General features: G+C 50.7%; 1 protein-coding gene across 1 annotated transcript; it reads left to right on the top strand.

The window, feature by feature from the left end:
- The first annotated feature begins 1,135 nt into the window (after positions 1 to 1,135).
- Positions 1,136 to 7,336, top strand: LAG3 (lymphocyte activating 3). The gene is made up of 8 exons (XM_038138977.1): positions 1,136 to 1,420; positions 1,650 to 1,821; positions 2,017 to 2,243; positions 2,510 to 2,767; positions 2,948 to 3,241; positions 3,565 to 3,855; positions 4,109 to 4,224; positions 6,715 to 7,336. The coding sequence occupies exons 1-8, from the start codon at positions 1,366 to 1,368 to the stop codon at positions 6,820 to 6,822; spliced, it is 1,521 nt and encodes a 506-aa protein (XP_037994905.1). The 5' UTR covers positions 1,136 to 1,365; the 3' UTR covers positions 6,823 to 7,336.
- Positions 7,337 to 15,930: the final 8,594 nt, after the last annotated feature.

Genomic DNA, 15,930 nt, shown 5'->3' on the forward strand with positions numbered 1-15,930 from the left:
CATGGAGGCACACAAGGTTACACCTGAACAGCAGTCCTAATACTCAGGAGGCTGAAGAGCCACATGGGATGAAAGACCTGAGAGCTGTCCCTACAACAGAGCTCTGCTGGAGGAAAGCATAGCGCTGGCTCTCTTTTGTCCTCCACCTTCACCACACAGCTGAGGAAAACTAGAGAGCAAGCAAGAATTCCTTCTACAGTCAAGAAGCGGCCACTATGAGTCACCTCCCTTCCCTCAGCCTCAGAAAAAGCCCAAGCCCTTGGTGGATGAGCCACTGAGGGGCTTGGGTGTCTGACACTCATCATGAAGGGCTGATAATCTGAAAGAGTCACAGCCAGTGGGTAGCTGGAAACTGTGAACCACAACAGTGGGGGTTCTCTGAGACAAAAAGGGGGCCCAGGATGAGGCACGTGGATGGAAATGTATCTCTCTGTGCAAAGGTCAGCAGCTGCATGGGGGCTAGGATGAGCCCCCTCAGCACATGAGCTCGAGTCGAGTGGGTTTCCCCCAGAGCTGCTGGAGCAGGCGGCTTTCTTCCTCACACTCCTTAGAGTGCTACAGCATGCAGCCCCCCTTTTCCATGCTCATTTTTTCTCTCTGGATGTTCTCCTCTGTGTCCTTGGACCACCTCAGGTGTGTCCCATACTAGCCCTGGACTCTAGATTGATGAGTCACGTGTGTCCTGGTTGGAGCTTAGCATGGAGCATTAGCCTTTCCTCATGCTGCCTGTGAACTGACCAATGAGAAAAAGCCAAGAAGTCAGCACATTTGAAAGATTAAAGAAGGGGAAAAAAATTTATAATAATAAGAAAACCAACAAAAGAAAGAACAGCAGAAAAAAAACCCCAACATGTTCTCAAAAGCCCTGAAAGAATTAGAGAGAATCTGTAAGAGACGGGAAGATCAAACCAAAAAAGGTAAGAGATGAAAGAAAAACATGAAGGGTACTTGCTGGGAAGTGTCTTCTACACTTTTTCCACTGGCTATATAGTAGCGAAACTTGTAAGAAAAACAACAGCGACCCAAAGAATTTCCACTAAAAGATGCTTAGAGCAGTGTCTCTGGTCCCTCCCTCCTCTGCCCTCACGTGCCTCGGGCTCGTACTGGTTTCTTGGTCGTGACGCATCCTCTTAGTGATATGAGGAAACTCGCTGCCCACCTGCAGTATAAAGGCATTTAGGGAAATGCTTTGATCGGAGAGAGAGAGAGAGCATGAGAGCAAGCACATCCCACTGACCCCTCTGTGCTCACCCACCCATTCTGACAACCTTCTTTGCCCATGCCTCATTTCTGCTGATATCTTCAAGCTTTGATATCCTTAAGCACAGAGCTGAGTGAGAAGCAGCCCCTCTCCTGGATGCCACCATGAGACTGGTGTCCCTGGTGCTGTTCCTCATCTTCACTCTGCTGCCTTTCACTGGTAAGAGGGGCTGAACATATTGGGGAGGGCAGAGTAGCTCAGTAATTGAGTCTGGGTGTTACTTGATCCCTGGAAAGGCTGGAAGGGAGAATTTCTGCCCTTCCAACTCCACAGAAGATGGCCAGATATCATGCTGTATTCTAAGCCAGCCTGGCAAAGATGGCATCCCCACCCCAGAGTAGGATAATATTGAATCCCGCTCTTGGCTCAACTCTCCATCTTGTTACAGCTGGCCACATCCTACCAGGATTATCGGAGGTGAGAAGCAGGGAGCAGAAAGTGTGGGTCAGAGAGGGGAGTTCAGCTGTGCTGCCCTGCCACTTGAGCCCCAGAAAGACAAGGGAGAGCTCAAAGCAGCTGCCTGACAAGATATCTGTGCTGTGGAAGAGGCATGGGGGAAGGTATGCCAGGGCCCCAAGAGACACGAGTCCTTCCTAGGGGAATGGGGGGGTTGGAGGCCCTTTGAGTCCCTTTTCTCCTTCCCCATCTTCCCTCCTTCCCCATATTCCTTCCTTCCCCATGCTCCCTCCTTCCTGCCCCCTCCCTTGATCTCATGTTTGCCTCTGGCATGAGCCGCTCACTTATCCCGCTTCCAGTGTGCACCAGGAGCCACACGTGGTGCTGGAAGTTGGGTACTCTGGCCTGCAGAAGACAGCACAGCTCATGAAGCCCCGGGTGTCACTCCAGGACTCCACCTTACGCAATGGCAATTTCTCCCTGCGGATCGTCCCCGTCCGGAGCGAGGACGTTGGGCTGTATGAGGCACAGGTGAAATACAAGACAGAGGTGTACAGCTGCCACGTGGAGCTGGGGGTGATCACAGGTAGGAGAGGATGGAAAACCTGGGGAATGTTGATTTTAGGACCAGGGAGGTTGTAAAGGTGGGATAGGGTGGGGATGCTGTGTTTGGCAGGGCGGGCGAGAGTACAGGCAGCACCCTCTGGAAAGTGCAGTTTCCCGCTGTCTGCCCTCAGCTCTGAAGGGAGAGCTGCCTGAGGAATAAGTTAGGGCAGCACAGACACAAAGGACTGCTTTGGTGGCTCCCCTATGACCTTAGCTCATCCCCCAATCCAAACTCTTCTTTTGCAGTGACCCTCAGTCCACCCAGTCCTGTGATAGAAAGTGAGCTGCTCTTGATGAGCTGCAACTCCAGCCACCGGGCCAGCCTTGTGGAGACGTGCTGGTTCCATAACGAGCACCCGGGCCCCGCCTCCAGGACCTTCTGCTCCTTGTCCGGGACTCTCTCCATCCTCCATCCAGCCATGAGCGATGCGGGCTCCTGGCGCTGCCAGCTTCGGTACTCTGATAAGGAGATCATTTCTGCCACATTCAACCTGCAAATTCTAGGTGAGCTCAGCCTCAGTGTTGATACCCCAGCATCCCTGACCTGACCCCTTTGGTGTGATTGACTCACCCCCATGGCCCCAGCTTCCCAGCTCCCACCTTGTCCTCACTTCCCAGGTCAGTCACATCCCTGAGGGGCTCTTTCCAGGCACCACCCCACATTGCCTTCTTTCCCTGGCGCAGGTTTTGATGGCCCAGCCAGCCCCGTGGTCTATGCAGCAGCTGGCTCTGCAGCCGATCTCCCGTGCAGTCTGAGCTACCTTCCCAGAGCCTTTGGGATGAGTGTGGTGGCAGCCCACTGGAGCCATCTTGTAGGAGGACATTTGGAAGAGAGGGGCATCTCCAAGAATGTGAGCAGCAGAAGCTTCCCCCTGCATCTCCCCGCGGTGGGGCCGGGTGATGCAGGGCAGTACCGCTGCGCTGTTTCGGTGGGACACAGGACAATCAGCAGGGACGTGACCTTGGCCGTGGTTACAGGTGAGAGGAGAGGCTGGGGTCCCTCGCTGCAGATAAACATCCCCACATGTCTGTGCGATGAGCATGGGGAGCTCCTGGTCATGAGTTCCCACCCCGGGGCAAGGAAGCAAGATCTCTATTCAGGGCGTTGCCCTGCATTGGACTCTGCTGGAATCAGGGGTTTTCCTAGGTGGCTTGATTATTCCTCTTAGGAATGAGAAAGACAAAGAAAATAATTTAGAGGAAGCAATAAAGAAAAGATGCAATAGGAGAAGAATGGACGAGGAAGAGATGTGGACATGCCTGTAGGCTTTCCTGAGGTCACTTTTTTCCCTTTGCCACAGTGACTCCGAGCATCCAAGGACCAGTTTCTGAGGGGAATCGTTTGCTGCTCATCTGCAGCCTCACGCACTCCCAGGGACATGAGCGTTTCCAGTGGACGCACCTTGACTCAGCCCCCACTAAGAGCAAGCTGGCTGTGGCTACTCCCCGTAGCTTGGAGGGCCACAGCTCCCGGATGGGACCTACCTTGGAAATACCCCAAGTGTCACAAAAGGACACGGGCACCTGGGAATGTAGTGTGTATGGCCCAGAAGGCAGACTGGGAGCAGTGGCGTATGACCTGCAGATCACAGGTACTGTGCCCCATGGCTCTGCAAACGTCGTCTTCTCCTCACCCTACTTAGCTCTCTGGTGCCCTTTCCTCTCTCAACCTCATCCTGTCCTTCACCCCTTGGGCCGCTTGCATCCCATCTTCTTAGCTTTCACCAGTTCCTTCCAGTTCCCCACCGACCTCGTTCCTATTTTTCCTGTTGCTGTGCAGTCCCACCCTTTCCTTGGTGTGGAATCAACCATCCCTTCCTTCCTAACTGTGGTTCCTCCTCACAGGTGCCCAGGTCTCCAGCGCTCCCTCTGTCTTAAGTGGGCAGATTACATTTGGGCTCACGCTCACCCTCTTCTTCCTGCTTGCCATTTGTGTTGTGGCTCTGGCCCTACAAAAAAGGGTAAGTGTCCACCACCCCACTTCTGTTATTTCTCCTGTACATCCACCCTTATTTGACCTTCCCCAGATTACTCCAGAGACAGCATGAAAGGTCCTGGGGACGCAGTGGCCAGAGGAGGTATGGGGCTGGAGCAGCCTGCTGACGGTGTCACGGACACACAGGAAAGCTGTGGCATTGTCCCATTGTACCTGGGCATTGGCAGGTCTGGCTAGCCATGGCATTCCTTAGGGGCAGGTCAGACACTTCAGAGAAGGAGGAAAACCTCCTAGGGAACAATCACAGCTTTGAAAAGCTTCATGTTTATTCCCCCAGAGATCAAGCCATGCTGTAGTAGAGGAGGGCTAGTTGCCAGGCTTTTGTAGATGTCCTCTCTCTCATTCCTTAGCTGGATGCTTTAATGTAACCATCTCCTGTTCTGTATCAATGCCTGCTGGTGCCCAGACACAGATATTGATGCAGGGCTGCTGTCTCTGGCTCAGCCCTCACACCTCAGCTCTCAGCTTCTGGCAACTTAATGCCCTTCATTTGCTCTGCTTCTTGCAGTATCTTGTTCTCTGAAAACTCTGCCTTGTACCTTGCCTTTATGATTCCCCAAGACCAGGCCAGGACTAATCCCAACGCGTCGCAGGGAAAAAACTGTGCAAACAAGTCAGACTGTTTCTCTGAAGTTTTCATATTATTGCTCTGCAAATTAATAACGTGGCAAAATCATCCTTCAGGGTTTCCTTTGCAGACAAGAGACACCTTTTGGGAGTAGCTGTGATGCAGCTGCCTCCTACTTAGCCTCATGGAAAGGACCCATGATGACAATTCTAGTGGGGAAGGGGCTGGGGATCAGAGCGAGATAAGTTTGGAAGAGCTTACCCTGGTGAAAGAGCTGGGAGCCTTGAAACTGCCTCGAGCTGAAGACGAGGGATGTGACAAAATTGATGAAAAGTCTTAGCAAGTCCCAGTGGCTGGAGACTGAAGGCAGACAGCATCACAAAAGAAGCAAGGTGGAAATTTTTAAGAAACCACTGTGGGTAGTGCAAGAGCAGCTCGTGACATGTTCTTCGTCATCCGTCCTTAATCAGCACTGATGGTAAAGGATAATATGAGGCAGAAATCTACACTTTCTGTGAGACTCTTTAAAGTGTGCAAATCCAGGGCAAGGTGATCAGAACCAACCTTTCTGGCCCAAAACCTTGGAGTGGAACCCCTCAACATGTACCTGTAAAGCCTCAGCTAGCAGGAAATGGGTGTCCAGCTGTTAGCTTAAACAGCTGTCATCCCTCCAGGATATTCACCACCCCAAAGCATTTGCATATGCCCCCATGGCCCTGCTGTGCCGAGCAAGCCAGGCTCCCATGTGGCAGCACGGCTCCTCTATCCATGGGTGTTCCTCAACCGGCTCTGGACAGCCTTGCTTTAGCAGGACTGGATCATCTCCAAAGGTCCTTCTAACCCCAACCACCCTCTGGTTCTGTGATTCACACCCTTCTCTGCACAGGCTCCCCGCTGGGCTCGTCCTCCCTCAGAGTGCAGATGAGGTGGTGCCTCGAGCAGAGATATCAGCTCTTCTCTTGTTCTCTCTCTCTCTCTGCTGGCATCCTCTGAGACTGCATTTGCTGTTCCTGCGCTGGTTGGAAACTGGATGCTCCCCGTGGTGTATCGTGCACACCCGATGGGCTGTTGCCCACACATTAGAAATTCCCATTCCAATCCCCTGATCCTATCAATGTCTGATCAGTACTGTTGCATTTCATTGATCCTGTCACTCGGGTTAGTGCTGCCTTCTCCTAAAATATCTGTGTCTTGCATGATATTCTCATCCTCTTTCTTCCAAATGAGGCTCCTCAACTTTATCAGCTGCCTAACTCATTAGCACTTTCACACTCTCTGTGACAATAATGACTGGTCTTTGAAGACTTGTGCTTTTCATTTCCCTTCAGCCTGGCAGAAACCTGTCAGCAAACCCCAGTCCCTTCGTCTTAGCTGAGATCACACCCACTGTGCCATTTTCTAACTAATCTCATCCTTCTTGCTGTCCTGTCTGTGTGTAACCCTATACTGCTACCAGGAGCCCTGGGATCTACCTCTTCTTCACTGTCTAGAAAGTCACTTGTGTCGTTCTGTCTTTAATTTGTTCTTATCTCATTTTGCACAAGCCTTCATGCCTTTATTACCTCTCCAGAAAGGTGTTGTGCAATCTGACATACCATCAAACCTGAGGGTGGCCTGACCATTGCCCAAATCAATGATTGCTCTCCCTTAGCCATGTCCTGTCTTTGTTATTCCTTATGCCCATGACACCACAGAGAATTGTGCTGAGCCAGCCTTCCCCAGAAGAAATTGTATGTCTCAGAGAGTGTCTTCCTCCCTGGCTCTGGCAGGGAACGGGAGCCTTCTGATTGCAAGCAGTAGGACTGTCTCCCATGGCAGGGAGAAGCCCAGACTCATGCCATTCAGTCTCTCTCCTGTGTCTGACGTAGCCTCTTGCTTCCCTTTCAGGCACGGGCTCCTGCCTTCCCAGCACTGGAAGGGATGTTTGCAGTCAATGTGCCATGGAAGCCCGTGGAGGAAAAGCAGAAAGGGAAGATCCAGCAAACGGAGTGCTGATGGAAGCAGGGCATCGGGGCCAGTCTGCATGGCAGGATGAAACTCTGTGGGCCACGCAGAGAGAGACGGGCACCGTGCAGACCTCTCAGGAGGGGCTAGGGATGGCATGAGCAATGCTGGGGACCTTGGGAGCTCTGGACCTGCAGAGGGGCTGGAAGCTGCAGCCAGGGCAAGGCAGACTCACCACTGCAGTCAGGTGGCCAGCAGCAGAGATGCTTTGGAGCTATTGGGCGTATTTGAGCCAGCAGCTACTGCCTGCTTCGGTGCCACGTGTCTGTCCCACTCTTTGCCCCTCCTTCATGGCCTCTCTCTCAGGCTTTCTCTGGTGGAACACTTGGATGCAGGACATCCATCTCCCCTGCAGTCTGACAAGGTTTTTTCCCCCATGCTCACTTTTTTCTCCTCTTCCTCTCCCTGCACTGCCCTGCTTACTGCCCTGTTGCACATTTTGAGCATTTTAACTTATTAGAAACTAATTTTAGAACTTGAAATAAATTCATGTGATGAAAAAGTCCACTGACCCTTGTGTGTGCTTGTGGAGGAGCATGCCTATTTGAAGGAGCTGGGTGTACCTCTGCCTGTGTGAAGCCATTTCTAAGGCTTTTGCTGCCTTCTCTTTCTCTTTCAGTTCTGTTTTACTGAAGTTGCCTGTTCGTTTCTGACATTTTCACAGTGGGGAAGGGGAAATTAAATGCCACTGGAGAAGGAAGAATCACAAGTTCAGTCTCTCCTTTTTGCTGCATTTCAGAGCCTCCTTTTCTTTTTTCTTTTTTTTTCTCCCATCTGACTGTCCTTGTTCATTCATTCATTTATTCCTTTAGTCCTCACATTTTTCTGAAAGATCTACCAGGGGTATTATGGCTCTTTGTCACTCTCTTCCTGCTAAGGATGTACTTAGCAATGTAATCATGAGTCTGCCAGGCCCTACCTGTCAAGACCTTGAATGTGTTTAGGTTTCATGCAGTCAGAGAATGCTCTTCACGTCCCCCCTGAGCAGCCACGGAGGACTGTGGTACTGCTCTTGAACAGCCACTGAATGCAGTCCCAGAAGAAACACGCAGTAATGAGAGTCACGCGTGTGATCTCTCCCATATGGGTCCCCACGCTGAGGCTGCTCCCTGTTCGGGATGGAAGATTCTCTTGAGAGAAGGTCACCACAGCCAGAACAGCTGTTCATTATTTCAGCAGGCACATGAACAGACCTTCTTACTGTGTGGCTCTTGCCTTCCCTCCCCAAAAGATTCAGGCACTCAGGTAGTGAATGCACTCAGGTATCCTTAGGCTGCAGGTAGTGCAGCAACACCCAACAGTCACAACCAGCCCACTCCAGGGAGCATGTCTGGACTCCACAGCTCTTTAGCTACTCAGCTATGCACGTATTTTACTGAAAATTACCCCCTTTCTCCACTGAATGCTAGAGAAGTGCAGAAGAGCTGCGAGGTAGGCTTGTCCGCTTCAACCATCCCATGCAATTTCAGGCAGACCCTGGAGCAGAACCAACATAAGGCAAGACAGTCCAGCGTGGTACCAGCATCTTCCTAGGCAAACGATAATGCTGCCATTTTTTTTTCAGGTGGGAGTGATCTGTCTAGCTCAATCACCTCTCTCTGCCAGATGCTTTGGAGGTAGAGGAAAGGCTGGTTAACCCCCGTGGGGCTGAGGGGCAATCCAGTATCCACACAATCACATAATAATCACATAATCACATAATATTCTCTCAGTGCCTGACAGTGGTTTGCTCTTTTTTCTCACACACAATGGAATGCTCTCTCCTCCTGTGGGTAACACTTTCAGCACTGCCTGTTACCAGCCGGGATGTTTCATTGCTCAGATGTGTGCCTGGTCTGCCTTAAACCTCCCTGTTTCCTTTTACTCGCTGACTTCCTCTGGCAATCCGTCCTCGGATCTGCTCATTCACTGTGTGAAAATGGTTCTTCTCTCAGTTTTGAACGAAAAGCTTTCCACTTTCACCGGTTTTGGTTTTGTTTTTTTTTTTTCTCCCATCACAAAGGCTGGGAAAAGAGGGACTCCCAAATCTATCGTACCTTGGATGGCCAATAATTTTACCGTGTTTTATCACATCCCATTTTTTGTTATTTCCCCATCCCCTCCTGACTCACTGCCTTTCAGGTACAAATCCCAGATTTTGGGACATTCTCTCTGATAATTTGGACAGGCCCATCTCTGTGCATGGTCAGCTCTGCTCAGGCTCTTTGCTCTGGAAGAGGAGGCAGCAGCCCAGCAGGGGAGCAGTGCTGGTTTACACGAGACACAAAGCCTTTCTCTGCATCACTTCCATCCAGCCCTTCCATGTTTTGTCTGCTCCTCAGAAAGGAGTTCAGCAACACTGAGCTTGTACCCAGCTGTTCACTGTGCCTGTCATGATAGGCAGATGCCTGACATGGTGCAGTTACAGTGAGCAAAAGCCTGGAAGTGTTTATGCAGTATAGATTTTCCTTCCTAGAAACTATTCCTATATATAGGAAAATATTTCCAAATCAAGGTGGCACAAGGCAAGTCGGTGGAGTTGAGGTGGAAACACCAAGAGTCTGTACAATAACCCAAACAAATCTGGAAACCTGTTTCAAGTGGGGTCAATAAACAGAAACAGGAATAAAGCAAATTACATATGAAGGAAAGAGACCTGATGCGCTTCCATAAGGATACAGCTACAGGTGCAAAACTCAAATAAATATTTTCAACATACCAGAATGTAGTGGTTTGACTCCTTTCTCTAACTGGATGGGAGACAGAAAGTATAACAAGAGGCTCATTGGTCCAGATAAGGACAGGGAGAAATCTCTGACTGATTATCATCACATCAAAACAGACTTTCCATGGGGAAATTATTTGAATTTATTACCAATCAAATCAAATCAAATCAAAGCAGGATATTGAGAAAATAAACTCAAATCTTAAAAGACCTCCATCCCACTACTCCATTCTTCCAAGGCTTAACTTCACTCACGATTTTCTCTACCTTCTTCCCCACAGCAGCACAGGGGGACAGAGAATGGGGGTTTCTGTCAGTTCATCATGTGTTATCTCTGCCACTCCTTCCTCCTCAGAGGAAGGACTCCTCACACTCTCCCCTGCTCTAGTGTGGGGTTCCTCCCACAGGAGAGAGCCCTCCATGAACTTCTCGAATTTGAGTCCATCCCATAGGCTGCAGTTTTTCACAAACTGCTCCAGCATGGGTTCCCTCTGGGGTCACCAGTCCCACCTGCAAACCTGCTCCAGCATGGGCTCCTCTCTCCACAGAGTCACAGGTCCTGCCAGGACTCTGCTCCAGCGTGGGCTTCCCATGGTGTCACTGCCTTCTTTCAGGCATCAGCCTGCTCTGGGGTCCTCCATGGGCTGCAGGAGGGTATCCTGCCTCACCATGGTCTGCAGCACGGGGCTGCAGGGGAGTCTGTGCTCTGGCACCTGGAGCACCTCCTTGCACCGACCTTGGTGTCTGCAGGGCTGTTCCTACCACATATCCTCACTCCTCTCTTCTCTGGCTGCAGTTGTTCGTGTTCTTTTCATCCCATTTAACCGTGTTGTCCCAGGGGCTCTTCCACCATCACTGGTGGCTCAGCCTCGGCCATCAGTGTCTTGGAGCCAGCTGGCATTGGCTGTATCAGACATGGGGGAAGCTTCTGGCAGCTTCTCACAGAAGCCAACTCTGTAGCTCCCCAGCCATCTAGACCTTGCCATGAAAACTCATTGCACAGTGGATGAAAACTTTAAAAAACCACAGGAAATCCAGTGGATTCCCTTTTAGCAGAGAGGAGAGATTAAGGAATGCAAATAAAGTGTTACACATGCAAATTCCTTTGTGTAGGACTCCTCCAAAAGGAATATGAAGACAACCTTTAATCCCAAACTAATATTTTTTTGGTAAGAAAGATCAGCATCATTAGAAAAAATCATAACTAGGTCCAGATGTTCTGCAACCAAGACTTCTGAGGGATTTACAGTGAGAGGCTAAATTCTAGCAAATAGCATAATCTGACAAAAGAGCAACAAGAAAAATAGATCTATTGTGGTCTTTGTGCATTCTGCACAGCCTTTAAAAACAATAAAACGTTAAAACCCGATATCAAATTATGTAGGCTACCAAACATACTGAGTTTTATATTTGCTTGACAAATTTATGGGAACAATATCAGCACCAATCCTGCAAAAAAATCCCATTACTTAGTACTCTGCTTCTATTGCTTCAACACTTTAGTGAATAAACCCAAAATATGTAGGGTTTTACTTTTGCCTTCTAAAGGCAAAACCATCAAACCAAGCTCCTTACGGGAATGCTGTTGTTGTGGGTAGTGCATCTTGTGCCTCCCACTAAGTTCCAAAGCATCTTTTCATAGTTGTGGATTCCATCATGCTCAAGAGTTCCTCTCCTAGGTTTCCATCCCTCTGGCCTGCCAGTTCAATGCAGCTCCCTCCAAGAGCTGTCGTATGATGTGCTCTGAAAAGGGCATCGCTCCCACCTGAACGGATGGGTCTCAGAGGGTCTCATGGCAGGAGGGCATAGGACACTCCTGGAGCCCAGAAACACAGGAAGTCACACACAAGGACAGGTTTTGCAAGGATTTAGTAATTCTCATTCTTACTGAGGTTCCTCTTCTTCTACAAGCACTGTGTGTCTGTCTTCTTTCTTGTCACCAGGTCAGCATCCCCCATTTTGTACGTAAAATGACACAGGTTTTGGACCAAGGAGGACACACCGGCAAACTCCCTAACAAGCTTTGGGGGCTGTCAGGAGCCCAGTTAGGACCCTCTGCTCAGGCACTCCCCAGCCCTTCAAAATCCGAAATGAGATATTAGGAAGAAATTCTTCACTGTAAGGGTGGTGAGGCACTGGCACAGGTTGCCCGGAGAAGCTGTGGATGCCCCATCCCGGGCAGTGTTCAAGGCCGGGCTGGATCCTGGTCTCTTGGAAGGTGTTGCTGCCCGCGGCAGGATGTCGGACTGGATGATCTTGCAGGTTCCTTCCAACACAAACCTCTCTGTGATCCCACGAGCTCCCGCGGCCGGCGGAGCTCTGCGGGGACACCGCGGCGGGGCCGGGGCTGCGCGGCTGCTCCGCGGTCCCTCCCGGCTCCTTGTCCCGAGCCAATGCCGCCATCTAGTGCACGGTGCGGCGGGATCCTGCGCCGGCGAAACACCGCCAGCTGTGCGTCAAAACAATTACTGTCACCAGCTTCTCCCCCTTGCTTTTGCCAAGGCCAGCAATAGTGAGTTAGTAAAGCAATATGCATCCCAAATAGGTTCCTAAAAACTCCTCCAGCCACTTCCCTCCTGCCTGTTGCATTTCTCGCATGTCCTTAACTTGGGTTTGGTTTTGGTTAGGTTTGCTTTAACCCCTGTAATTTTTGGTAACACACTTCTGCAGGTAGTGGTTCTTGATTCCCCTGTCCAGTGCCCTCCAAGCAGTCCCTGATTTCCCAGCACACCCGGCTTGTCTTGCTCCATCAGGTTCCACCCCTCCTGACTAAATGCCGGGGACCCCCTGCTCATGAAGGACCTCTCTGGAGGGTTCCTGATTTTCCACTGTGATCAGCAAATGAACCTTTATGATATCTGCTCAGGGAGCCCTTTCTTCCCAGTTCAGACTTCCAAATTCCTGCAGAGAGGTATCTCTCCCCAGTTTTCCCCATTTCTGAGGAACACAGCTGTGCTGGGGCGAATCACTGGGCCCCCTCAGCAGCCAGCTTGTTCTTTCTAGCTCCCACATCAGGCATCAGGAATGCCCCTCGAGAGGCTCACCAGGTGTCAGCTATTCTGTTGCAAAGAGAACGTTCCTGGCCTTTGAAGCTGCTGATAGTAAGGTGTCTGAAGATCTGGTTTTTATGCTGCATCAAACACTTTTCCTCCCTTTTCTCCAATACCACTGGGCAACCACTAATTTTCCAACACATCTGGGTATCTTTCACCTATCAGTCCACAGAGGCACACTGAGAGCCCCCACTGATGGGCAGGGAACTTGGTTTTAAGGAGATGATCTCTGGAGGCATCTTGGCTTTCCAGTGAAGCCAGTTAAAAGGTCTTTCTCAACATCTGATTTCTGATGCCCTTTTCTCTCTTTATCTCCTTCTTCCTCAGAGACATTCAGCATTTCTGCAGACTGTGACCATCACCCAGCACAGCCTGGAAGCTTCTTCTCTCCGCTGAGAGGATCTGTTTCTCTCCAACACGAGCTTGCAAAAATATTGCTGGTGATGGGATTAGAGCGAAGAGAGACAGCTCAGAGTGTCTCTGCAGGGGATAAGGCAGGGAAACATGACAGCCACTGATTTGTGGGGGGAGAGCTGTGTGCAGTGCTCCGGCTGTTCTCGCTGTGCCATGGGGTCACTGTGTGATGCTGGATTGAGCCCCCTTTCCCCAGGGGTGCAGTACAGCAACTGCCCCAGTGAGGTGAGAACCAGACTTGCAAAGAACCTAAAAACCAGTTAAATATTTATGAGGAATATTACATTCAGAAGAGAGACTGACTGGCTAATATTATTCATCCCTTCTGGATTCTGATGTTTAATTAATGCTTGCAAAGTGCTTTGAGATGCTTGGATGAAAGAGACACAAACACGTCACTGCACGCTGTGACCCTTGGTCCCAGAGGCACCTGTTCCCCGCACAACTGCAGCAGCTCCGAGAGATGGATCCCCACCCTGGGGTGACAGTGGATCCAGAACAGGCATTCTCACAACGTGACAAGCTTGAGGCTTTGTCACCTCAGACCCACAGCCCTGCTTCTCCTTGCAACTCTGCAGCAAGTTCAAGTGCATTTTGCAAGCTTTACCCCTTCAGGGAATGCTATTTCTGGTAGATATTTGCAGTGACATAAACCAACTGTTTAAAAACAAGCCAATGTTTCTGCATTACAGCGTGCTGGGGAGACAAAACGCAAGCCAGGATCTGTACTAACTGAAGCATCAGCTCAGTGCCTCAGATCCCCAAGCACTGAGATGCCAAAGCCTTACAATCCCAACCTGAGTTTTCTTAACACTGTATTTTTGGGTTTTTTTTCCCCAGGACATCCCCTCTTTGGCAGCTGGGGACCAGAAAGGACATTTCTATTTGACACATGTGAGAGAGTTTTGAAGATGCTGATGGGATATGTCAGGTTCTTGCCAGAGAGCTGTGTCTCAGAAAAGAGCTCTCCCAAGTTCTGGACACTGGCAGAGTGCCCATCCCATCCCATCCCATCCCATCCCATCCCATCCCATCCCATCCCATCCCATCCCATCCCATCCCATCCCATCCTAATCATTTGTATCCCGCACTGGGAAGCTCCTGTCTTGTGCAGGTGGCTTCCTCTCAGAAACAGGACATTATCTTTCTCCAAAGCCACAGTCAATGGAGAAGCTCTTGCGCTGGAGGCCTGATCACGGCTGTTCCTGTCACAGCTGGTGGCACATTGTGAGCCTTGCTGCTGCGGCTGTCTGTCCCTGCTCCCCCCAAAGCCTGGTTGCACCTCACACCCCCATCCCCAGACAAAGGGGCAAGTCACTGCCAAAAGGAGGAGAGTGGGCGGCGCAGAGATGAAATCTCAGCCATGTCTGGGGCTCAGTGGGTTTCCGCCACCTTGGCTGAGGCTGGGATTCAGAGAGAGAGAGAGACCAAATGTGGGTGGGAAACCACAAAAGCCCCCTCCTCCACCCTACAGAGAAGGGAAACAGCTGAGATTCAGTAGTGGCGCAGGTTGGTACAGGTTACTGAAGAGTAACCTTACACTGGCTTTACAGAGCAAGGTTTTGGTACTGGAGGGGCGGCATCAGCGGCTTCAGCGAGACCTTAGGAGCTGGCCCTGTGTCAGTCAGAGCCACCTCCAGACAGTCCCAGAGCAGACCCACTGCAGACCAAGGCTGAGCTCATCAGTGATGCTGGTGGCACCTTTGTGACAGTGTGTTTGACAAAGGGTAAAAAAAGCTGCTCACAGCAGCTGTGGGAGACAGGAAGGACAATGGAGAGACGTGGGAGAAACAGCCCTGCAGACACCAAGATCAGGGGAGAAGGAGGGGCAAGAGGTGCTCCAGGTGCCAGAGCCGAGATTCCTCCGCAGCCCATGGAGAGTCTGCACTGGAGTAGGTTTTCTGGCAGGAGCTGTGGCCTATGGAGGACTCACACTGGGTTCCTGGATGAGATTATCGAGTACCCTGCCCAATCACACCTTGAAAGCCTCCAGAAATGGCAACTCTGTCACATCCCTGGGGAGGTTGTTCTGGTGACTGATTGTTTTCACTGTAAAAAAGGTCTTTCTAATGTCAAGATGAACATGAGGAACTGCAGTCCATGGGAGGAATCCACATCAGAGCATTTCTTGAAGGACCCCACGGTGCCGCAGAGGAACAGCATAAGCAGGAGGAAGCAGCAGGGATGAAGTGCTACGAACTGACCACGACTCCCATGACCTGTCCCCTGTGACACTTTGGGGGGAGGAAGGAGGGATAGAAGAGTCAGGTGTGAAGTTCAGCCTGAGAAGAAAAGAGAGGTGGGAGAAGCTTTTTTAAGTTGTTGGTTTTGTTTTTTGGCTTTTTTAAATTTATCACTATGTTATCTCTTTGTTTGTTTTCAATTGGCCATAAATTAAATTACCCTTTCCCCAAGTTAAGTCAGTTTTGCCCATACCAGTAGCTGGGGGGAGATCTCCTAGTCCTTATCCTCACCTGAGAGGGTTTTTCACATCTTCTCCCACTGCTTTGCTGAGGAGAGGGGATGAGAGAGCAGCTGGGTGGGTGCTGGCCAATAGCCAAAGAAAAGCCACCACTGCTGTAAAGAAAATATTCCCTCATCTCCCCCTAAAACTCAGACATACTCCACAGACAGGTGGGGCTGGGGTCAGCCCTCAGAGGTGCCTCCTCTTAGTGGTGGTGCAGGAGACAGGCTGGAAAATGGAGCTCAGATTGCTCTTACAGAGTGCGGGAGGCGTGCTCTGGGTCTGGATCTGCTCAGCTAGCCTGTTGGTTTGTGAGCTTTCCTCCTCAGTGGAGCAGAACCAGCTCCCAACCATCCATGTCGAAGTTTCAGCCCCGTCACGGCCGCCATCAGCTGCCCCGTGGCCAATAGGCTCTCTCTGTTTCGCACACTCATTCTCCCCACCACTGCCATACCTCGCCTTCC

This window comes from Motacilla alba, chromosome 1 (genome assembly GCF_015832195.1).
Source record: "Motacilla alba alba isolate MOTALB_02 chromosome 1, Motacilla_alba_V1.0_pri, whole genome shotgun sequence".
Lineage (NCBI taxonomy): Eukaryota > Metazoa > Chordata > Aves > Passeriformes > Motacillidae > Motacilla > Motacilla alba.